The 24,633-nt window shown below is 45.0% G+C and overlaps 1 protein-coding gene across 4 annotated transcripts in view; it reads right to left on the bottom strand.

Moving 5' to 3' along the window:
* Positions 1 to 4,193: 4,193 nt before the first annotated feature.
* Positions 4,194 to 24,633, bottom strand: part of HPCAL1 (hippocalcin like 1) — a 65,381-nt gene continuing 44,941 nt past the window's right edge. For all 4 annotated transcript variants that reach the window (XM_065835439.2, XM_065835438.2, XM_065835441.2 and 1 more), the window contains 3 exons: positions 8,231 to 8,633; positions 7,021 to 7,126; positions 4,194 to 4,453 (listed from right to left, as the gene is read on the bottom strand). In XM_065835439.2, the coding sequence (XP_065691511.1) occupies positions 4,356 to 4,453; positions 7,021 to 7,126; positions 8,231 to 8,608 (582 nt within the window). In that variant the 5' untranslated portion in view covers positions 8,609 to 8,633 and the 3' untranslated portion in view covers positions 4,194 to 4,355. The remainder of the gene's footprint in view (positions 4,454 to 7,020; positions 7,127 to 8,230; positions 8,634 to 24,633) is intronic.

Here is a 24,633-nt window from a genome sequence, read left to right as displayed (position 1 = left end):
CCCCTGGCCAGTGTTTTGTGACTTGTGTGGCACGATCATCAGCCTGAGATTAACCTGACCATTTGCTCATGCACTGGCTGCCCTTTAGCCATTGTGACCGTGAGACAGTGTTCAGAAGCGTGTCTGGGTCCAAACATCACACTTGATACAGGTGGGCAACAGGCAAGGTCTGCTTGCAGGCACATCACTCCAGCCATGCAGGCACATCTTCAAAGCTTCCACACAGAGAAATGCACTGCTCTCATTCTCCCTCCTTTTTCCTTCTTTTCAATGAAGCATCTCTCCTCACAAAAGCGGTAACAGAAATTATTGGGTTCATCAACAATGTATCTGCCATCACACAGCCCAGGGATCTCAAAATGCCAGTCTGCCCACTGGACCATTAAAGTCAATGGCTGTTCTCAATCTCCAAATCCGAATACAGGTTGCCCTGCATAATGGATTGGGGACTATCCATGGAGACCATCTGCCTCGTGGCTGCAGAAACGCTCACGTTGTTCTTTGCAGGAGTTTATTACTCACAGGCTAATGTTAAAAATATGTCGCAAAGGGCCTTATTTAAAAACAAAGAGCCAATGCAAACCGGAAAACAGAGAAACACAAGACTGAATCCAAGCAGCTCTGCCACCCAGGCTGGAGTTAAGCTGCAACCAGACAGGCACTAACTTAATTTGAAAGGTAATGACATAATTCTGAATTAGCTTAACAGGACCTGCAATTCATAGAGAAAAGCCTGAATTTATGTAGTAAGTACCCAGAACTTTCAGAGTACTAGATATCTCTTTGGCAAGAAAATAATTACACAGCTTATTAAAGTGAGGTAAAAATAGACATGCTGATGATTTTTTTTATGCTAAACTCCACTTCTGCCAATTAAGACTCAATTTTTGATGAAACATACAATTTGCCATAACACCAAAGTCACTTAACAAGTTGAAATTTTCTATTACTCACTTGGACACCATTTTGCAAGTGATTAATTCCCCTACACACTCTTCCCTCCTCGAAAGACACCCCTGGATCCTGAGGAGCAGTAAAGTTCTGCAAGCTTTTCATCGATTTCTCCAGGCTTCCTCCTCGGTTTTGAACTCTGCCTGGATCAACTCTCGAACGACACATCCTGGGGAATGAGCTAGGAAATTGCTCTCCCCTCATCACCAGCCAGAGAAGCAGACACGTTCTCAGAGGAGCTTTTCAAAGCACAGCCAAGATGTTCAAAGTTACCCAGTGACTGTGGATGCACAACTTCAGCCTCTGAAGCAGGTCTGATTTTCTTAAGAGAGTTGCTTGGCAGTAGCAGATAAAGCTCTTTCCGGTACTTGCTGGCCTGTAGTCAAAAGATTCCCTGGATCACAAACTATCTTTGAAAAGCTCATCCTGGTTGGGTTTTGGAGCATCTCTCCAGTCCCCACCTTGGGGTGCCATGTGCAATCACCTTTCCTGGGCATCTTCCTTGCTTGCTTTCCAAAAGGCAAACTGGGAGCATCTTGTTTCCACACCCTCTGCCAGCCCCAGTCTGAAACAGAGCTCACCCATCCTGCCCTGAAAACAAGAAACTCCTTAAAAGCTGGGAAAGTCGTGGGGGACGGTCTAAAAAAATCAAACCTGAGACAGGAAAGTTTTAAGAGGCAAAGAGAAAGGCAGAAGAAATCGGGCTGGATGAAGCAAGACGGAACTCCAGGGTCTGCAATGGGCAGCTCAGGGGCTTGTCAGCCTGCAGCAGGTAGTGAACTCCATTGTGGATACCTCGGCCACATTTCACAATAAAAATTATTAAGTCAAAGAAATGGGAGTTTTTGACCACTAAAATTCAGACTCATTTTGTTTCTGCAAAAACAAGGTCAAAATGAGCTTCTGTAAGGAGATTTTTTTTTTTTTTTCAAGTGAGAAGAGTTTGGGTTTTGTTAAATAGCTACTTAAACTTGCTATTCACTACAGACAGAAGTGGAAACCAGAAGAGACGTCAGAAAAAGGTGGAGAAGGTGACAAAAGCCTCACTTACAAGAGCAGATGAATGATGACAAAAGAACCGGTGCATTTATGAGTGCTACAGCACAACAGGTTTTACATCCTTGGTACCCAAGAAAAGGATACTGTGGAATGCCTGACTCATTTTAAGATGGCACAAACAAGATTTAAATGCTGTGGACCCTCTCAGAGGCACTACCCTGTGACAAGGTCAGAGACGTTTTTGCACGTTTTCCTGAGTGCAGAGAGATGCTAAAGCCCATGGTGGCTGATTTGCATCTAAACCTTGTGCATCTAAACAACTGGTATGCAGCTTGTCTAAGAAGAGCCATTAGTGTAAGAACATCCGCAGCATCTTCAAAACCACAACATCTTCTGGCAGCCAGCCAGCACGAACACAAAAAGACTGAAGACAGAGTATAAGCAACCATGGAATTATATATATTTTTTTTTTTCCAATACTTTGCTTTTTTTGCTGGGCTTGCCCAGGGAAAGCAGGCAGGCTCCTGATCAACTCCCCTTTGAGGGCTGCGCTGGTCAGCAGGGTGTTGCAGTTGAAAGGACTGTTGGTTTAATAGCTCAAACTGGAATTTCTAGGAAAAAAAATGAACACACTTTTCTGCTTGGCAGAACTGACACAAGTCTGTATTGTAGATGGAGTCTGACCTAACAATGCAATTCCATTTGGATACTGCAAACATCTCTTTTTTAATACTAAAGTATTAATATGTAACCACTACTGGGTCATTCTACACAACAAAAGTCCCTTAAATACACGTTTAATATTAATCTCAGGCCAACTAATTCGTTATACTTTATTTTGCTTAAACAGTACCTGCAGACTTGATGAACATGGGGAAAACTGCTTTCCATGCTACCAATGCCAAACGTTATTCCAACAGCATGTACCTGGTACCTGACAGGGCCAAGTTATTTTTATTTTGTAAATTCGTGGTCACAACAGCTTGCTCAGGGGGGGTGATGGCTTTCCCTCATCACACTGAGCTGCTCCACATCCATCAGAAACAGGGCTGTCACCCTCCTGTGGTCTCCACCAAGGAATTGCCTCCACCCAAGACCCATCTGGGATGGAGCAGGATCACACAGGCACCAACACCATTGCAATAACTCAGCTGTGATGGCGGGATCCCAAAAAAACCTAAGTACCTACAAAACAACATGTCTCAGACAGACAGGGACATGTTGGGCAGGGACCCAGCCTCGTCCTTCCTTCAAATACACGACGCTAGGAACTTGTTGCATGGGTTAGACCAAGACAGGCAGTGACAAGAAAAGTAGTCTTTTATTTCAATTAATATTTCTTGGCATTAGGCAGATATTAAATAACACTGGAATGCACAAGACTATTAACATATCGACAGCAAAAGGGAGGAGGTGTAGCCAAGTCGAGAACAGCAGTGCGAGTCACGTCACCTCGGGGCACTCAAAAGCCATTTAACGCAGCAACCACCAGAAAGTAGGACTCCACTGAGAAATACAAAATGAGGATGAACTCCTTTCAGGTCTTTTGTTAATACAGTAATGCTGGAACGATCGACAGTAAAAAATGAACAAACATTTGCATTCAGGAATTAAAACAGAGTGAAATATCCACAAACTGCTAGTCATGCATTTCTTTTGGAACAGCAATTTGCTAATGCATAAATATCACATAAAAACAATCTCCAAGATTTGAATAAATCACAGACAACTAGAAGAAACAAAGCTCGAATTCTACTTTATGCCTTAAATAGATGACCTAAATATTTAAAATTTTACTTCACCATATATATATAATTTATATATATATTAAAAGAAAGTAAAGACCATTAGATAAGTGCAAGCAATTTTCCTCAAAAAGAAAATTGGAACCATGCCCAGGAAAGCTGCTTTTTTTTTTTTATTTTTCCTTTTTTTTTTTTTAACTTTCTACTCCATTCAGTCCACATATTTTTTATTTTTTTTTACATAATCATTTCTGAAGCAAAATAAATTATCTACCATCTGCTATGTTGGGTAAAAGTCCTACCTAACATCTTCTCAGGAACTACTAGAACATCACCTTTCTTACGGACTAAGTGAAGTGGTATCTCACCGGCAATTTGACCTCTTCTGTAGCTGCATGTAAACATACCTTTCAATTAACGTTTAAAATGTGTAGAGTGAATCGTAACATTACGGGGAAGCAGAACCGGAGCTGCCGAAGGAGAGCGGCACTGGTGTCACTGAGGGAAGCGCGGGCTGGTTCGCTCGGACACACGCACACACATGATCTGGCGATGGGATCTTATCCGCGAAGTGTGGAGGGATGGTTGAGAAGGCATCCATTTGCGAGCAAAGCTTGAAGGACACAAGCTGAGATTCTCTGTGCACACTGTCCGCTTTAATCAGAACTGGCTCGCGCTACTGGGGTCGCACTGTAACAACCGCACGATGGAGGGATCGCTCTTGGCACCTTTGATGAACTCTTCCAGCGACAGTTTACCTGAAAGGGAGCAAAAACAAAATGGAAATAATAAAAAAAACGTCAGTTGCTGCTGCCACCATTGCTGTAGCTTAAAAAAAAACCCCAAACACCGAAACAACATACGTACACTTAATCTATCGCAAAGGCATCAAGGGGAATTTAGTGCAATGCACGGCAGCCAAATCCTACTCAAGCTCTTAAGCCCAGATACATTTTTATTTCTGCAGAACAATCTACCATAATAATTGCTATTTTTTATTTAAAAAGACAGTACCAAATATAAAAACTGTCCTAGTATCATTTGGCAGCTTTTTGCCCAGAACTAGACTATACAAATTACATGAAACATAGGTTTGGGATATGGTACACAGGATACGGTACCTGAACAACTGTAAGCTTTGAAAACTACACCCATATTACTACGACATTTTTAACCTAAATATCCCAAATGTCTCCACTTTGTCCCCTCATGGTTTCTTGTGACGTGTAGGGCTGAGCAGTGACGGCTTCTCCTGTGCCTATGAGTCACTTTCAGTGCCCTGCGGCGCGTACAGGAACAGGACGTGTCCCCTGGGGCAGCCAGAAAAGCCAGTCTCAGGTAGCCACAGATTTCCCTGAGCGTTTCTGGTTTATACATCTTCAATTTAGGCCAGAGGCGCTGACCTGGACAGACCCCGTAACAGTCTGTAGGTCAGAAAAGGTGATCTCTGGAGGAGCAACCACGAGGAGCAACCACCCCAGCACCCCGTTGGCAATAGTCGCATGGCACAGCATGGCATGGCAAAGGGGAAAGGTCCCACCCACTCTCCCAAACTCCATTCTGGGGCAACCCGGCTCCCTGGCAGGTTTTTCACAACCTCAGGAGCATCCCTCTGCACAAATGCCATCGGGAGCCCGTGAGCAGCCTCTGCCTTGCCTGCTATCAACAATACTCTCCTGCTCCAGCACTCTAAACCACGGCAGAAGGCAAAGCAATATTAATGAGAAATGAAACAGTTTTCCCGAAGAACTGAAGGAGACAAGCATGTGTTGCATCCATGACACCGTGTCCGGTGATCTCCCACCCTACTTTGTGTTCCCAGCACAACCCACTGCTACCCTCACCCAACAGCCCACGGCCACGCCGTGGCATCCTTCTGTTCTTGTTTCTGGTTTTTAAGCTAAAGTTCCCAAACCAAGTGTTTTCTTAAATTTTGTCAGTCTGAAAAAGAGTATTCAATGATCAGGATGTGTACGTGTTTTCCGCTTTCCTTGCATTACTTAAAAGCAAAGCACAAATCAAAATCTATTTGCAACATCCAACAGTCAGATGGAGAAGAAGAAACATTTCCATCCACCAAGAGCACATGCACTTCCCCATGTGCAGACTTTATTGCTTGGCACTGTACAGCTTTCAGGGCTGATATTTTCCTGGGAAGAGGACAACTTTATTTCAGCAACAAAGTGCAACAGCTGGAGGATGAATATAGCAGGTTTTGTGACCACTATGCTGTCACACATCTGCATGTGCTGCTATTCTCCACAGAACAAAAACATTTGGTCATGTTATTTTAGGGCCCTCTACATGTGAAGTCAGGGGATGAAGTGCTGGTCTTGTTGAAGTCCAAGGCAAAATACTAGAGGACTTCACCAAACCCAAGAATTTGCTCCAGAGGTTGCAGCAGCAGATGCCAAAATGCAGCCATAAAATTCTCTTGAATAAAGCACTTCCTTTGCATAAGATAGTATTTTTCCAGGTCTCCATACCTCAGCACTAGAACCAAATCTGTGCTCTGACTACGCACATAAGTAGGGACACAGCTCCTGATTTTGACATGGGCAGCCGCCACCTTGGCCGCTGCCAGGGTAATTCCCAGGGAAAGCTCCACCTCGACCGCGACGAGAGGAAACACGTCAGCAGGCTGATCGGCAGAGGAAACTGCTCAATTTTGCCTGTGTTTTTTGAGTCTAAAGAAATGAGCTACGTCAGGTGGAGGGGTTGTGATGGGTACACTGTCAGATAAGTCAGCCAGCAGCTCCATAACTGGCCCAGGAGCTGTTACGTCCCCCAAATATGCACAGTGCGATGGGATAAACACTGCAGGTTTGCGTGTGACCACAAGTATACGTACACATGCCATAAAAATGCACAAAAAATAAGTATTATGGACCTAGGGAAATCTTTGCTTTCAGGTACCCTGACCCATGTTTACTGATAAGCCCAGGACTGCAACTTTGTCAAGGGCAATGGGAGCAAAACCTCCTGCCTACTTTGTGCTACACCTAGAGAAAATAAACCAAAGACACGGGACTCAGGGGAGTTTCAGAGGATCCCTGGCAGAAGGATTTACCTGTGAAATGTTGGGAATAGACTGTTCCACTCCCAGGCCCCAGCAGGGAAAGACTCTCACCTGCTGCCCACTTATTCACCCGATTTGTTATGGACTGGAGATGCTCCCCAAGGCCAGGCAGAGCCCAGAGGTACCAGTGAGGACATCTCTGCCCTCCACTCCCTGACCCCAAATACCATCACCTGCTTCAACGAACACTGAGCTAGAAAATCTCTATTTCTAGAGACTACAAAGGAGTGATGGTGGGGATCCTACCATCATTGTTTGTGTCCATCTGTCTGAAAATCTTGTCTGTTCGCTTCTCGGGAGTGGATTCGTCTTCCGGCATTTTCATTACTGATGAAACCATTTTGTAGATTGCCTGGGTATTAAAAAAAAAAAATAAATAGGAAAAACACAACCCAAATGACAAAGCATCAGCACTGAGAAAAAGAATTTAAGCCTGTAGCAATAAAAAAAGGCAGCTGACCCTGGCAGGCAGCTGCAGGACTTTATAAACCAAAACAGGAATTTCTGACTGCAGCTTTCCTTATTTTTCTTTCCCACTTGCATTCGCACTTCAAAAGAAGTTCCTGCACCGCTGGGTCAGTTTAACTGAAAGTCAGGGTCTAGATTAATGTACGAGCAGGACTGATCTAAAATACAGGAGGCACTGGTGTGTAGTTTCGCTTTCTGCAGCTGGGAAAGCCATTGTGTTTTCAGCTGGCTCTTAACGTACACTCAGTTACGTGTATGAATGTGGGGTGTTGTACAGGTAAATATGAATGTATAGGAATCAGGGTTGTTTCTCTTTGTGGAGGAGTAAGGAAACACATTTTCAGATCTACAAGAATATGAATAAAGATGAGATCTCTTTAGGACATCTGCAGCCCTAACCCTCTTCCTAAGTTACCCAGCTGAGCCATGTGGACCCGCTGCCAGGGCACTGGCTGGATACATTACCTGCTTCCCCCTGCCCTCGCAGTGCCCTGCAGACACATCCCGGCTGCAGAGCCGATGGAAGCAGCTCACTGCCACGGCCCAGCCCCGGCGCCATGTGGAGGAGGGGCACAGAGGGCTCTGCCCCAAACTCTGCCCCGGCTACACACCCCCAGACTTCAGGAGACAAAGACCTGCTACAGCATTTCCTTCAGAGCTCACGTTGACTCAGATCTGAAGTTTCAAAGTATTAATTCTGAGATGAATCAGGTCAGTAAAATTTGCATTTATGGTTTTTCTATCCCATCGACATCCCCACTAAGAAATCCCCAGGGAGAGGTGCAAGCATTTGGCTGTGGGCCCAGTGCACAGAGCCCTGTTTGTCTTTTAGGCTTTTTGCATTTGCAGCTCGCAGGTCCCACCAATGTCCCTTCGGCGAACAGGGGCTCAGCACCCTCCCTGGGGAAGCCACTCCTTGGTACATCAGTCTCAGGGCAAAGAAGTTACAGCAACACGATTAAAACATAAAACAGAGACAACACCTTACCTGCACTATTTCTAGCATTTCCCCACGGCTGATGTACCCGTTACCATCCAGGTCGTACATACTAAACGCCCACTTCAGCTTCTGCTCCAGCTTGCCCCGAGAGGTGACGCTCAGGGCGATGATGAATTCCCTAAAGTCAATCGTCCCATCGCCGTTGGTGTCGAAGGTGCGGAAGACATGCTCCGCAAACTTTGACGCGTCTCCGTAGGGGAAAAAATTTGCGTATATTTTTTTGAACTCTTCCACAGTCAAATGGCCTGTTGGGCAATCTTTTAGGAAGCCCTTGTACCACTCTTGCAGCTCGTGGTCCGTGAATTCGGTGTTCTCACGCAGGTCCTGCAGCACCTCGGGGCGCAGCTTGCTGTTCTGCTTCCCCATCCTCTTCTGGATCTGGGTTCAGCGGCTGCAAAGCAAGAGAGAGAGAAAGCATCCACCTGAGCTCTGGCCCCGCTCCGCACAGAGGGTCTGGGGGGCAGGCAGAGCCCTCTGGGAAACACAGACCCTACACATGGCAAAGGGGAAAGAGAAGAAAAAGGATGCTATAAATCACTGGGAAAATATCTCATTTCATCTGGTCTCTTTTCATCTCCTCTAGGCTCTCTCAGTTATTAGTATGCCGCTGAAGGACAAGGCAAGGCAGTTTGGGAAGGACTATTTGGGGAACATTAATTCTTATTATCAACCCTTATTATTTGGGAAATAATAATCCTCATTATTGTATTTCTGTGCTACAGTCCCACCGCTCTTATCATATGGCTTGCAATGCCCAGGTCTGGATCCAACTCCTGACCCACCCCAACAGGCTGATCTGCTGTGATGACCAAGCAGGAGTGGGCAGGGACCACAGCTGTGATGAAAAGTGAAATCCATGTATTTACAAGTGAAAGTAAGTGGGGGTGAATTGAGGGGCAGGAAGCGCAGGCAGCTCTGCACCAGGTGCGTTCGCATTGGCCAAATGCTCTTTGAAAGCCCTTGGTTTAGGGAGCACCTCTCTCCTCCCTCCCTGCTCCCCTGACCCCCTGCAGCTCCCCAGCGCGGGGGGTGGGTTCGTGCTGCCTGCGCACCCCAGGGGCTGAGGCCTTGCTCCAGGAGGCTGAGCTCAGCACAGCTCACCGCTCCAAGCACCCCCTGAAGGACATCTGCCTCTTTGCCTCAGCCACGTAGGCAGCACGAGCAGTGCAGCAGCACCTGCACAAGTGGCTTCATCCTTTTCTGCAGGTTGCAATCTGCTGCCTTCCCAGACAAGTTGAGAAAGGGGCTTTTTAAAACACAATGTTTGGTAAGACAACTTCTTCCAGGTTTATTTGGTTTAGACTTTTATATAAGATTATTCACTAAGTTCAATATTCCCCAATGCAAGCAAAAGGGTATTTTTAACCTCAGGATGTCAGGAAGGGGCTGGGTTTGTCCCCTCCCTTGACAGTGCCCATGACATGCAGGTGACTCACAGGTGAGACTGCCCAGCAACAGGAAAGCTCATTCAACAAAATGAAAGACTACACTTAAGAAACAACAGAAAAAAAAATTTTGGCTTTTATCCCTTTCAGCCTTTCATGTCTTCTCAGCAACGGCAAACTGAGCTGCCAAGGAAGAGGTTGATCTGCATCTCCTTCCCTTAGACACAAGGTGTGAATTTTGGGGTTGCCATATGCAGGAACAGGAGTTGGACTCAATGATCCTTGTGTGGGTTCCTTCCAACTCACAACATTCTATGATTCCTTCCCCAGACTCAAGAATTTTACTCAAAAGCTTTACACAAAGTCACATCAAAACCCCTGAGACTGGCCCAGCATAAATGACATTTCTCTGCACAGCCTGTTATGCCCCTGTTAGACTCGCTCATAGCTGGCGCAGAAGGCAGGTTAGTGACAGGCCAACACTGCACAGCTACTTGCAAACTGCAAGAGCTGAGCAGCAAAGCGTGCAGGGACCAGGAAAAACGTAACAGGGGCTAAGCCCTTCCCAGGAAGCAAAAATCCCAGGCATGCATAAGAACCTAAAAAAAAAAAAAAGTTAAAGGTCAGCAAAAAATAAGTTGCTCTACAGCAGAGAGATTTTCAACAGCTGAATTTAAGCTTGTTTTATTTGTATTCCACTTAGTCTCTGTATCGCCTCAGCAATGTAAAAAATCCGCATCCCGCTCTGTGGCTTAACGCTCGGAGACAAAAACCAACTAGCTGCTCATTAGTTCAATGCATCAGGCTTAACAGAAAACTGTGTTATCATTAGCACTTCTGTTTTCTAGAAAGGTTACCAATATTTCAGCTCCAAAGCTTTATTTTTGTCCATTATATTGTAGAGTTTTCCCCGGGCCCCTGACATACCTCTGCTTGTTCTCAATATGCAGGGATGCTACAGCTCCCAGTCCCTGCCAGCATCATGCCTAGGAGAGCACTGGGCTGCCCTCCAGTTAAACCACTAACTCCCAGCTGCTCCTGTTGCCCTTCCATCTTTGAATCTCCACTGCTCCGGTTATTCATCCTTGCAGTGCCGAGGGCAGAAAACACAATATTCTACTCTGCTGCAGTCAATTTGCAGAAAACAGTGGCTTAGAGCAAATAACAGATCGACTGTGGTCCTTTTTTTAAGAGAAGAAATGTAACACTATGTTTCCGTCCTTTGGCGAGGAGGTGCCTTTGATCCTCATCCTTCAGTGAACCCCTTCGCTTCATGATGCCCAGATGCTTTGTAAAAGCTACTGCCCCAGTATGAAATTAGTCCTTGCCTCAGACCTGCCTGGGCTTTGGGGCAGCCCTGGGAAAAGAGCAGCAGCAGCAGAGCCCCCTCAACGCAGGAGCTGGGCTTTAAGCAGAAATAAACTCAGCTTTAATCATGCATAGGGCTGGAAGACTGTAAAACTTCCAACTGCTGGCTAAAAAGAAGTTTGAAGAGGTTTTACACCATTTCTCCCTTTTCCTATAATACTTTTATTATTTCTGTTCCCTTAAAGAGGCCCCTAGACAACAAAGAGGCAAGATGTTAACTCTGTTTATTAGACTTCACTACTTCTACCAGCAGTAAGAGATATCCTGTTACTCGGACAGATGCTCATTTAATAACAGCTTCAAAAGCTTTACATTCCAGTAGTCTTTGCATTCAACAAATTACAGGTCATTTCAACCCTTCCTCCTCTTTTACATTGTTTTAGATCAGAAAAGTAATGTGCAATGCTCTGAACACAACCCTTTTTTGCATATGAGTTTTCTGAAAGGCTTCACAATTTGTTCAACCGAAATATAACCCTGCAGTTGTTGTAACCAATTTGTTATGAATAATTAAATAACCAACATTAACATTAATTTATTAAAGCCCATCTGAAAAAAAAAAAAAGCTTCTACGCGAATTGTGTTTTCAGGTAGCTCCTCCAAAATGAAATGCCTAAATATCTCATTAATCATGACAGCAACCCCTGCTGCTGGCATCCACCTGACATTTCATTCGATTGCTATAAAATGCTTTCATCAAACCACTTTCCAGAGGCTCAGCAGCTGATTTAGCCACCAGACCACTTGGAGGATGGCTGCTAATGGAAATCACAGGGAGCGGGTCTGGAGGGCTCAGGTCAGTCCTGTGATTAGGGCTGTGGGGTGTTCTTTTTAATGAGCCTGTACCAGCCAAATGACTCACTGCAGTGGGTGTAGAAGGTAAGGGAGGAGAGACATCCTCGCACCCAACGCTGTCCTGGGCGGTCAGCAGTGCCCTAGCACCAACACAGCCTCCCGTCCCGCACTTCCCACCACGCCAGAGTGAAATCCAGGAAGCGATGCCACAAGCAAGGTCCATTCCTGCTTAGCTTGATGAGCAAGGGCCCTCAGAGCATCCAGCACTGTCATGGAGTAATTTATTAAAATTATGCAGTGCTGCTGCCTGTCTGCACAACTTACATCCAGCTAGGCTAGAAACCGAGATGCCAGAGAACTCCCACCTGAACCTTTATATCCTCTCTCCTTTGAGGCTCACCAAAAATAAGCAATAATCTCATGGCAAAAGCCTAGCAATGAGAAAAAAGGTCTTTTACTGAGGCCAAGAGGGACACCAGTTAAGCAGCACCCTGTGAGTAACTGCAGCAAACTCTGAAACAGCTAAAGTAGTAATTCTGTGTTTTTACCAACACATGGACTGGTTGTCAGCATCCGCACGCTGAAGTATTCGATATACTTGTAACAAAGCCCAGTGCATTCTACTTCTGCATCAATTCTCTGTCAACCACCGGGTACTGCAGGAAGCAGCATTTTCCTTGCATGTAACCCAGAAGGCTGGAGTCCGACACGTTTTTTTTACTGTAAACCTTCTGAGGCAAAACTCCCTTGAACTGAACTCCTGATGGAATCCTCTTAGCACATCAGTTACAGTCACAAAGGCAGGCATGACTCCTTAGAGCAGCACTGCCTTGTGCAAACCCCCTTGGCTACTGATTTAGCATTAATAAAAGGAGGAAAATTGATGAAATGCCTGTCTGTAGTACAGAGGTGCTCTCCAGCAGAGAAGCACAGTACACAGAGAAACAGAATAAATACTTGTTATATTATCTGAGCTATCTGCTTTGCAGGGGGAAATCTAGCACCTTTTCTCTTACGGTGCTCACTTATAAAACAGAACAAGAGTGGCCAAGCTGCAGCATGATGCCTCTGGGACTGTAGGAGCCCAAACCAAATGAAGAGCATAATCCAGCCAGCAAATACTGCTCTAAGTTGGTCTGAAATGAAAGAACCATTCCCCTAGGGGTGGAAGATTTATTAAAACACCTAAATTGTCAGATCTGCTACTGATGCCTTCTGCCTTGGAGTGCAGAAGAAGAGGCAAAGTGATTTAGCCCACAAGGACCTTGTGAGCAAGATGGTAAGAAAGAGTTGCTCTGGAAGACAAAGTGATGGTAGTCAAACACTGGCACAGGTTTCCTAGAGAAACTGTCAAGTCTCCATTTTTGGAGATACTGAAAACCCAACTGGACATGGTCACGGGTAATCTGCTCTGGCTGACCCTGCTTGAGCAGGAGGGTACGACTGGATGGTTTCAAGAGGCCCCTGACAACCTCAACCATGCCGAGAAATAGCCTCAACATCCTTTTTCCTAAGTTCAGGTGAAAACAAGAGCCATGAGGAGGTCCTGATCCCCTGGGGCAATTCAGTAAATGTGGTCCTTGAAAGATCAGCTAGTTCTGGGGTTGTATTTTTTGAAGTTTGATACTTGTATCAAAAAACAATCAAACAAACGAAGTCCCAAACCCCACAGGCAGCCCAAATAAAAGCCACAGCCACTAAAGATGTGTGCTGCCTCACTTCAGCAATATGGCCTCAGGAAAAAATGTTTTCGGCTCTGGTAGCATCAACACTCAGCAACTTTAGTCAATGCACAGATTTATTTAAGAAGAATCTGGCTCCAGAGGGTCAAGCTGCAAGAGAGAGATGGGATCTTGGGCACTCGAGCTAGCAATAAATGCGTAGCAGTAAGAAAAGATCACGTAGCAAACAGACTGAAAAACAGGATTATAATGACATCCTGTAGATGACGCTTTGCCCAGGGCTGGTCAACAGGTCTGATCTGAACTGGGAGGGGAAATGTGCAATTACACGGCCGTGGGACAAATCATGAACTTCAGAGTAAAGAGCAGATTTTGTTACATGTTTTAATGCCAGTATCCTAAGCAACCAGCATTGCAATAGAGAAGGCACAGGATATACAAATACGTTGCTATAGATATCTGGTCCTGCCTGGTAAACTCCTGTGAACTTCTTTCCTGCCCTGTGGCAAAAGCAGCACCGACACTCACGTGCCAGCTACTGCAGCTCGCGCTTTGCATTCCCAAGCTGTAGATTTGGGGCCAAAAGCAGCACCTTTTGATAAAACTTGAAGTGCAACAACAAGTATCTCCATGTCTTGAAAAGTTAACAATAGAAGCATCGAGACAAAAGAGAAACCTCAATCAATAACACCATGAAAAACAGGGTTTGAGATGCCAAAGGCTGGTGTCAAGACGAGCTGAAGCTCCTTCCTCCACTGCCTTCAGGGAAACAGAAAGAGAAATGAAACCTCACAGAAAAGAACAAAGCACACTAAATAAATAAATGAACTTTTTATATTTTTGACTTTCAATGACTCTTACTTAACTCAGTAACATTGCTTACTTGCAACTTATTTTCAAGTTAAACATTTTTCAGAAGCTTATTAAAAAAAAAGTGGGCAACGGGGAAGGACCATCACCTGTATCACCCACATTTTAAGTTCCATAAAACCCAGTAACAGTTCAGGTATGTGCATTGAATGTCCTTTTGAAAGGCACAGTGAATGGGTGATGTACTTAGAGCCATCTTCCTTTGAAAGTGTATCTATAAACACATCCTCAGGATCTGTGTGGTCTTGCAACCCAACCCCATGTCTGGGATGAAAACCCATTATATGGGGTGTTTCAAAAAGAGGGACCCAATTTCAAATGGGGTCAAATGTCAAATTGGATCCATCTTTTTCAAATGCTCTGTAGATAACCACTTACCCAAAGCTTGCCAAAGGAAGATATTATGAAACCTCAAAGCCTGCAAAATAGCTGTGTGTGAAAAATACTTCCAGGCTGGCACATTCATTTCATGGAGTCAGCTGCAAGGCTGAAACCTCAGAAATTCACTTACAGGTCCCTGGATCACTCATGTCTGTTGAAGTCACATTACTAGGGATTACATTCCTGATTTACAGAGAAAAATGAATTAGTCTCTGTCACTGAGCATCAATGCATTAACCTGAGAACTGTTTCATGTTCGCATTGTCGGTATGTGGTGCAGAGGCACTTGCAGGTGAAGGCTGCAGCATCTTCCCAACTGTTGCAGCCCCTGTAAGAACCAGGACACACCGGTACCCGCTGTGCCTGCTGACACCGACACCCATCACGGGAAGAGGGGAGTTTGCCACCAAGGGCATGGTTGGAAATTCACTGCAAAGAAACAAAAAAACCCCGCAAAACACCCCCAAATATTCACAAATGCTAATGAGGAAAAACTGAGAACTGCACTATGACCAGAGAAGTGACGGTTCCTCATGGAGCTCTCCATAACATTCTCCAGCCCAGGGAAGAGAGCTTATTACTGTAAAGGGCAAATATTCCCAAGGCAATACGAAAAGCATAGAAATATTTCAAGTAAATTAGGAAATTGGGTTAATTTGGGTGGGAGTAGACTGGGCAGCAGTGCAGCTTGTGATTGCAGACAGGAAAGGAAGATCATGAGTGGATTTTCCTTGTCTCCTCCCTTTGCCCTTTTTTTTTTTTTTTTAAACAAAACAAAACAAAACAAAACAAAACAAAACAAACAAGGGAGAAGCAGCCAGCCCTATTTTGTCTTCAGGCACTGTGCAAAGTTGGCAAGGCTTAAGAAAAATAAATTATAGTTTATTTACACAATATTACAGAGCAAGGAAAACATGTCAGCACAATGTCTTAGCGTACAAGGTCGTTTTCAGGGAAGGCTGCGTCGCATGTGGAGAAACCCACGTCATGTTCATTGAAGATACTACTGTGATATATAATTTTAAATAAAGCTCTGTGAGCGCAGGTCTGAAGGACACAGAGAAGTACCTGATGTGAAGCAGGAAACTGGAGAGAACCTTGCAGCCTCACAGCTTACAAAGAGGCAGGAAAAAAGTAATAGGAATTAGCACAGGGCATTATATTTCAATATAATTAAGACCACACTATTTGCATGGTTGGGCTGTCTTGTAACTGGATTTTTTAAAGTTTCAGATCATGCATTAATTTAATTGATGAAGGTAAATCACATCCAGCCTCCCACCCTTTCCCTCCCCAGAAAGCTGCCTCTGGGCAGCATTTCTGTGCAGGGTAGTGATGCCCAACCACCTCACATACCCTGCACCACCTTCGTAAAGACCTTAAATCATGACAGGATTTTCAGTGGTATGCTGACTTCTTAAAAGTCTTATTTGCTTGCATTAAGGGATGTGTATCTATTGATGTGAGGAACTAATACAGGTAGTTTTCCCGCTTTTCACATAGCTGTCATCTCTACAGAATAATCACAGCCCCAGGAGAAAGGAAGTTAGATTAAATTTCAGAAGAATCAGTCAAAATATGGCAGTATCAAGAGCCAGTCAACTGCACCATAGCAAACCACATTGCACCAGAGCCATTCATGTAGAGAAAATGGAGAGTTTGGGGACAGTGACAGTTGCTAAAGAGATGGTGACAGACGATAATCAGCCCTCAGAGGCTGGTCTCCAAGCCAATCCTCACTGCTAAGGATGCCTAAATGAAAAACAGAAAAAAAACCCAAAAACCTGGCATCGTTCCCTTCCCCAGCTGCAGGTTCTTTGCTGAGATAGGGGGGCTGGAGTTGATTTCAGGTAGTTAATTTGACACTGGGAAAAGAGCTGGTTTTGTTTGCAAAGAGTGAAAATAAACAAACTTCCTTTTTTTTAAGCATTATTTAGCAGAGGTGCACTTAGGAGAAAGATATTGAAATGTGGTTAAAATCAATCAACACTTATTTGGATGCTTAATTAAAAACACTGAAACACTGGCAGGAAAAAAAACCAACCAAACCAAACCAACCCAACCCACACAAAAACAAAACCAAAAAGACCCCCCTATACAACCAAAAGAGAGAGGTTGTTTGTCACTATTATTTTCATCCACCCAATACACAGCTACTGCTAACAATTTCTACTACTACCCAATTTTTTGTTCCAGAAGTCTCCAATCTAATACAAATGCATACATTTATTTTATTAATCTGGCTTTCTAAATGAGGGGGGTTTTTTTAATTAATTTTATTTTCCCCAACAGATTGTCACTTTAAAATAGCACAAAAGCCACTGGTTAACTTCCTTATAGAAATACACTCCACTAAATCAAGATTTTTCTCAAAACACTGTTCTCTTTCCCCTTCAGTGGCAACCACTAATGACAGTAATCTAATTGTTTCAAAACATTTATTTTCCTGTTTGTTGAATGAAAAAAACACTGAAGTTAAAAATCTAAAAGCAAACCTAGAGTTTAATGTTTTTTTTTCTTGCAGAGGTGTAAAAAACGCTGCGAAGTGAACACTCCGCAAAATAACTACACACAAACAGCGACTCGCCCATAAAGAAGGAACCTGGTCCAGCTGGATGCAGCAGTTCACACAGCAGAAGACCAAACCTTGTGCTGGTAGGAATCAGCCCCAGCTCCATGCTAGCTGAGGACATTACTCAAGTGACCATACCAGACTCACAGCAATTTATTTTTTTCTAATTTATTTTTAAAATCAAGGAGCCAAAAGTGCAGCGACTACCATCATGTGCAGAAAAGCCATGTCCCCAGCACACATCTTGTCTAAAGGCATCACATGAGGAACATGATGTGAGGTTCGTGCTCAGGTTAGTACCAGGGCAGCCACAAGTCTTCGTGCCTGGAGAACACGACGCCGAGTGCTTTGTATTGAATTACAGCAAACCGTACTCGAAGATGAAGACACCCATGTGGGGCAACGTCCTCCTGGCCTCCTGGGATGGCAAGGGCTGTCCATGCCAAGGCATGGCCAGGCTGGTGGGTCCCCGTGGGCAACACGTGAGGGCACACACAGGTGTTTGCCCAAGGCAGCACCTTGGTGGTGTGAAATCCAGAGCTGATGGTCACAGGGATGAGCAGGGTGTTGGCATTCATGTCAGGTGGGTCCTGAACACAAAGTGCCAGTTTCCATACCCACTGCAGAGACAAGAAGGACATGCTTGATAGAGGTGACACAAGAGACCCTCTCTGGGCATGTAGGGTGCTCAGTGATACATCTAATGCTCTTACTTAAGTTCCCATCATTAAAAATGTGAGAAGTACTCCAAAAAACAGGAGATAACAGATTATTTTGTGACTAGTTCCTGCAAAGGCAGAACACAAATGAACAACACCCCTTCGCTGAGCTGTCACAGACTGCACTTGCTGGACTCTCCCAGGAGCTGAGTCCACGGCAAGCAGAGGCTGATGCAGCAGCAGGGCAGGACACCTGCAGGCCCAGCCCATGTGCTAAGTAGATGCAACGCACATTAATCCTGCGTGCTCAACAGTGTGATTTGCTTTTAAGTGCATTCCCTATAAATTATGCAGAAGAGCAATATGACTGTCTAGGAGAAAAGGAGTGCTTCATATCAGAGGAGACAGCTAGAGACCCCCTGACCCAGACATACGACGACATTTTTACAGCCACCAAAAACAGCCCTATGAAAATCCTTTCTCTCCTCTGGCATTTCTGTGCAGCATTCAGCACTTGAATACAAATCATCTTGGAAGCAAACCATGCAATCTGTGCTCAAGATAGCACTTTCTTCATTAACCTCCACCACGGGACTCCATCCTCAGCAATATCCACACCAAATGTGCTTTCCTGAGCACTGTGGGTGGGGGCTGCTTGGAGCTGAGTCTCTGTCAGCAGGCTGGGCAAGACAGTAAATGGAAAATCAAATCACACTGAACTTTATATTTCTATCTACGTGAGGCAAGTAGTGACCAAATGGGTGGGTATGGTAACAAGGAGGAGGTGAGATGGGTTTGAAGCAGGAAGCATCCCAACAGCTGACCTCCACCTGAGACCACACATGGGGCACATCCCATCCCACCGCCTCGCTGAAGGTCTCCACTGGGAAAGACTAGTGTCTCCTCTCAGCAAGGTGGACATCCATAGGGGGGAAGAAGAGGAAGAGGGAGAAAACCCACTTCTGATGCCACCTTCTGGTCTTTCTTTCAGATGGCACTATCTTAATGAACTTCGCTTTAGTAAAGGAAGAAAAAAAAAAACACATAATCAGTAAAGTTTTAACATGTCAGGTCATGGTCAGATGAGCTCTTTTGGGTCTGGCCACACCAAGGCAGCTGCTTTTTAATATTTTCATTTATTATTCTGGTCTCTGAAGAGACCCTAAGCTATACCTGTTATCAACTACTTGTTCGCTCCACTTCTAACAGGGCTACAGAAAATCCTACTAAGCCAAACACTTTCACCAACTTCATCTTTCACAAACCAAGATCCATGGTAGCCACCATGCTGTCATTTTTTTTAAATCTCCCTTCCCCAAGGATGACATATCTACTTTCCTGGAAATTTTCAGTGATTTTTTGCATGAGGTAGAAGGTATCCTGTCTCAGAAACCACATCAACAAGACCTTTCCGCAAGTGCAACATTTGTGTAGCATCAACACAATAATTTATCATTTATTTTTTCCTCTTGAGGGAAACAGGAAAGAAGTGTTTAAAGGATAGGGTGGTGGTTCAAAGGAGGGCTATGCTGGTGGAGGATGGTGCATTAATTGAAAGTTTCTGAAGTGATGCCTTCTCCTGGGGTGTGGAGACTTCACCTTTCAGTACACAATAGCATGGACACTTCCCTTCTCCTTGAAGCCTGCTAACAGTTTTTTGTTGGCAGTAAATAGGTTGAACAAGGAAGGCCAGAATGTACCACCTTCAGAGTCAGTGGAGTCACTTCCAGAAGAGATGTAGATGTCTGGAGTCACACTGGCATCGGGGAAGAGGTTCCTGCCAGAAGAAGGTGAAGCTTTATCTGCTCAGCTGAAGGCAGACCAGCCCATGGAGGCACCAGGTAGATCCTCTAGCCAACGCTCTGCCCTGGCAAAGACTCTCATTCAGCCTCTTCTCTCTGCCCTCTGCAAATACAGGCACGATCCTGCTGCTGCACTTTGAGATAAACCAAATACAACAGAAATAGTCCCACATTTCCCTCCCATGATCTGAAAATGGCAGGCATTACCTTAAAAGCACTTGAGGTACTTGTATCTCTGTGGTTAACACTTTTTTTAGCTTCTTGACCCTCTGTCTCAGAGATGTCCAACTTATCTTGAGTCCTCCCTTAAGTTTCAGAACTAAAATGTAGCAGAAAGCATCAATTTGGCTCCCAAAGGAAGGTCTGACCCCCATATTTCCTCTCTGTAGCATCAGCATTCCAATTGCGGGAGGGGTGGTGGGGCAGGGCAGACGGATATTTGTATATCCGAAGTGTGCCCAAGACATAGCTCTTCGGCATTCCGGTGCTGAAACCTTCTGTTTTAGAAAAGGAGAGGAGCTGCAGCAGAGCATGACCCCGTTAAACGACAGCACGCCACCCCCGTGTGCTGTGTTTTGGAGCGACTCCAAGCAGGGTGGGACTGTAAGGAAGTGGACAAAAGCTTCAGACAGAGATCTGCGGGGAGGAAGCGCTTCCTACTTCCTATATTCCACAGAAAAAAGGAGGGCTTTAAATAACCCTTCTCCTGAGCCCTGCTGAAGACCAAAAAGGTTGCTGTTGGAGGGAAGTCCTATATGGCTGAGACATAGCTGAAGGCTACTGAGGGTCTCCCATGGGATGTGGTCACCCCACGGTGATTCCCACCACGTTGGTGGGAATGGAAAGGCTGCCCACAGCCCCAAGCATGACCGGCACTGTCCAGACAAAAAAGCCCATGGAAAGCCCAGGACAGGGCTCCCATTTCCTCCACCAGAAGTCTGGAGGCAGACTTGTCCCCCAAGAACTGCCTCTGTTGAAAAAGGAAAATCAAAAAGCGACATTTACATTTGGCAGCGCTACCTTAACATCACATTATTTCTTGGCCCCATTTACCTTTTTGCCCTTTCTCATACAGCCCATAGGGCAGCAGCCCCTTTATTCTGATCGACTGAGACACTTAACCTGCTCCCTCTCTCCCTCCCCACCCCTGCAGCTGCACCAGACCTTCCCCCCCTTGCCTTCCTCCTGCCTCTTGGATGGCCCCAGGCATAGGCCATGAACACTGGAGCCAGGACAACCTGCAGGCTGGGCAACAGTGCCGATAAGCAGATATCTGGTGTTGACCAAAAGAACCCTACTGCTAATGAGTCCCGAAGCAATATTTACTTTTCTTGGAGGTAACAGAATCAGATTCTAAATACGGTAATACATATTTTCAGACCACCCAGATCTTTCCTCTGCATGGGACTAAATCAGTTATCTGTCCATTTTAATGTACATACTCAGTTGTCACAGTTCTCACATTGTCCTGTTCTCCACCCTGAGCGTCAGCCCACGGGAAGAAGCCCGTTTGTCATTTTTCAACCCATCCTTAGTGTCCTGCTGCACCCATTGCCTGTTAATCCAATAGAAGACGACTTGTGCTGTGCCAAAGTTACTTAAATCTACATCTCAGATATTTCCAATGGGCTGGAAGATTTAATAATGGAAAATACAGGAGAGAAGGAAGGAAACCACAGGTTTGGCAAATTTCAGCTTAGACAGATTAAGAAGCAATGTGGAAAAAATGTACTCTAAACTACATTCTCAAAAGAAAAGCAAACATGCAAGCAGGTCAGAAAGAACAGAGTTGTGCACCCATTTCTGCTAGACTCTCTCGTAAGAAATGGCATTTCTTTGAAATGGAATTGAATAAACAAACTTCACCTTCCTGGCAGAAAAAATAGATGAGTTCATGAATGGCTTTGCACAAAGCAATTACCCACCAGTTTGGAACAATGTCTGTGGTTTTGCCCTGCCAAGATAGCCATCAAAACTGCTCTTGGTCTAAAACTCAGAGAGATAAAGTTATCAGCTCTTCCACAGTTTTACAAGGGAGCAAAAGAGTCAAAACTATTTCTTACAGCAATTATCTGCCAGGTTCTGTGTTCACTGGACAACAAAATGTGCCCAGTAAATTTACTGTTATTATACAACTGCCAATTTATCTCTACTAATTCATATTATGGCAATATAGTGAGCACTCAGCTGAGAAGGCAGCTTTGTTGGGCTGAAATTAGACAAAGCGCAATAAGAAATAGCCTGTGGTGACACCTAATTTGCAGCCAAGGGAGCAAGGGGCAGCCCTGCCCCACTGCCAGACCTGCACATCCAGCATGGGCAGGCACTGATATGAAGATGCTGAGTGTCAATGCTCCTGCAAATTCAGTTCAGCTGCTTTAGGTTATTTCTCTTTTTCTTGTTGCTTTCAAACCATCTCGGTGTCCTACAGGCTTCCATTCCTCAGGTTTGTTCTAATGGCTTCCATATAGAGCCATACCAGGGTGGATGAATATCAATATCCTCACACTTTAATGCAGTCAATAGTCATTATTTTAAATATGCCTAGAGACGAGCTGCTCCTCTTGGACATATGGTCACATTGAGGACCTTCATGCATGGATGTGTGTTTGGAGGTTTAGGTAAGCCTTAGGGGAGCTCACATCAAACAAGAGCTCGTCTGTCACACTGAGGCATGAGTGGCACTGGAAAGCCCTGGTTGTCCCCCTGCACTGCAGGTTTTTCCTGCTTCTTGCTGACACACAACAGCCACTTGTGCATAAACACCGGCAAGCTTTACCCTTCCTGGTATGACCAGTGGGATCAAACTAATGGTGCTGGCAATTCCCTCACTCAGCTGAGTAACAGTGGGGATTCAACAGGTGACTGGATCACCCAGCTCACCAGGCTTGGCCCCTGGTATGGCAGATGTAGCACTGCTCACTGATTTTGTTCTTGAGCTTCATCCCAAGAGCCAGCCAGGCTCTGCTCCCATCACCCACTCACAGGCTTGATTCACAGAATCACAGAACGTTAGGGACTGGAAGGGACCTCGAAAGATCATCCAGTCCAATCCCCCCGCCAGAGCAGGAACACCTAGATGAGGTTACACAGGAAGGCATCCAGGCAGGTTTTGAGTATCTCCAGAGAAGGAGACTCCACAACCTTCCTGGGCAGACTGTTCCAGTGTTCTGCCACCCTCACTGTGAAGAAGTTTCATATTTAAGTGGAACCTCCTGTGTTCCAGTCTGTACCCATTGCCCATTGTCTTATCATTGGTTATCACTGAGAATAGCCTGGCTCCATCCTCATGACACTCACCCTTTACATATTATCTGCCATGTATCTGAAGAAGATCTTTCTGTTGTCCTTGACACTCTTGCCAGGTTTAATTCTAAGGAGGTCTTAGCTTTCCTAGTTGCCTCCCTACACCCTCTGACAACAGCCTTATGTTCTTCTGAAGTGGCCGGCCCCTCCTTCCATGATCTATAAATTCTCCTCTTCCACTTGAGTTTGCCCAGCAGTTCCTTGTTTAACCAAGCAGGTCTCCTGGCTCCCTTCTTGGACTTCTTCCAACAGCTCAAAATCACCTTCTAATTTTCAGCCCAAATGTGTTCAATGCTGGTTATAGCATTTGCTTTAGTCCCAACATAGTCTTCTCTAGAACTTGCCCTCTGCTACATACATGTATAGAGAGCCATCGCTCTCACATCAGCCTTGACTTTCCCGGCTTAACTAACCAGGGTCTTCTCATCCCCTCTGAGACATTCTCCTTTTGCTCTGTTGTAGAAATCCTCCTTTGCACTTCATGTAGTGAGAGCCTCCCAACTGGTCAACAGGACTATCATGCACCATCTCAGACAAGGTCTTGCCCGCGCCTGCACAGCAACACCAAGTTTCCTTATCCGCACTGGGAACTCACCCAAGAAGGGGATTTGTCTTTTCACCTTAGTGTCTTGGGTCAATCTGTGTTCAGCTCTGCCCAGGCTCCCGTTCACATTTCCAGATGAGCAGCTTCTCCCCCCCTTCAGAGACAGACTCTCCCTGCATTTCATGCCTTTTCTGCAACTTCCATCCCCAGAGTTACTCACCTTTCTCAGAACCACGTTCTGATCTTCTGTAAAATTAATGACAAAAGCCCATGTCACAACATCAGATACCTGATCTCTGTACCCTCAAATGTGGAACTTCAAAACCCATCTGCTGATAAGGTCTAAAGGAAGAGATGTGAAGCTCAGTGGAAAAACTGCCTTAAAAAAACCAAGTGTTACAACACATTCCTGGAACATTTCCATATGTAAAACCTCGCAGTGCAAGTCACAGAAGGATTTTCCAATTTATTCTCCAGCTGTAAATGTCAGGAAACTAAGAAGGACCACTTCTACCGCCCATCCAGCAGGAGAGCAAGGAATAACGGCCTGTTTGTTTTATAAACAAAACAACAGGCTTGGACAAAACCAACCAATCAAGCAAATCTAACCACAGCCTTAACCAGGGAAGACCACAATCACCCTCTATTTGCTGTTCAATAGGATCTGTGTACTAGAAAGCACTTTCAGTAAGTGCAGCTTCTCACACACGCACATTTGTATTTTATCCATAATCCAGCTGTTGAGATTTTTTCCTCCCAAATGAGGAGATTCAGATCTCACACATCAGATGAACAGCTGTAACAAACAGAAAGGCCATTAGGCAGTTCACTCTGAAAATAAAAACAAAAATCCTCCTTGACTAGAAAAGTGACGAAGGGCACTGAAAATACCCCTGAATGCTACGAGCAGGTTGCAGCCCCAGGTTGAAGCATGAGGGGCCACAGGATCTGCTGTAGGGGCAGGGGAATCAGTTTAGCAGATGCATTCATGCATGCTTACAGACACATGGTGCTTGCAGTAAATGAG

The sequence above is a fragment of the Patagioenas fasciata genome, chromosome 3 (assembly GCF_037038585.1).
Source record: "Patagioenas fasciata isolate bPatFas1 chromosome 3, bPatFas1.hap1, whole genome shotgun sequence".
Taxonomy (NCBI): domain Eukaryota; kingdom Metazoa; phylum Chordata; class Aves; order Columbiformes; family Columbidae; genus Patagioenas; species Patagioenas fasciata.
This window is presented reverse-complemented; position numbering and strand designations above follow the sequence as displayed.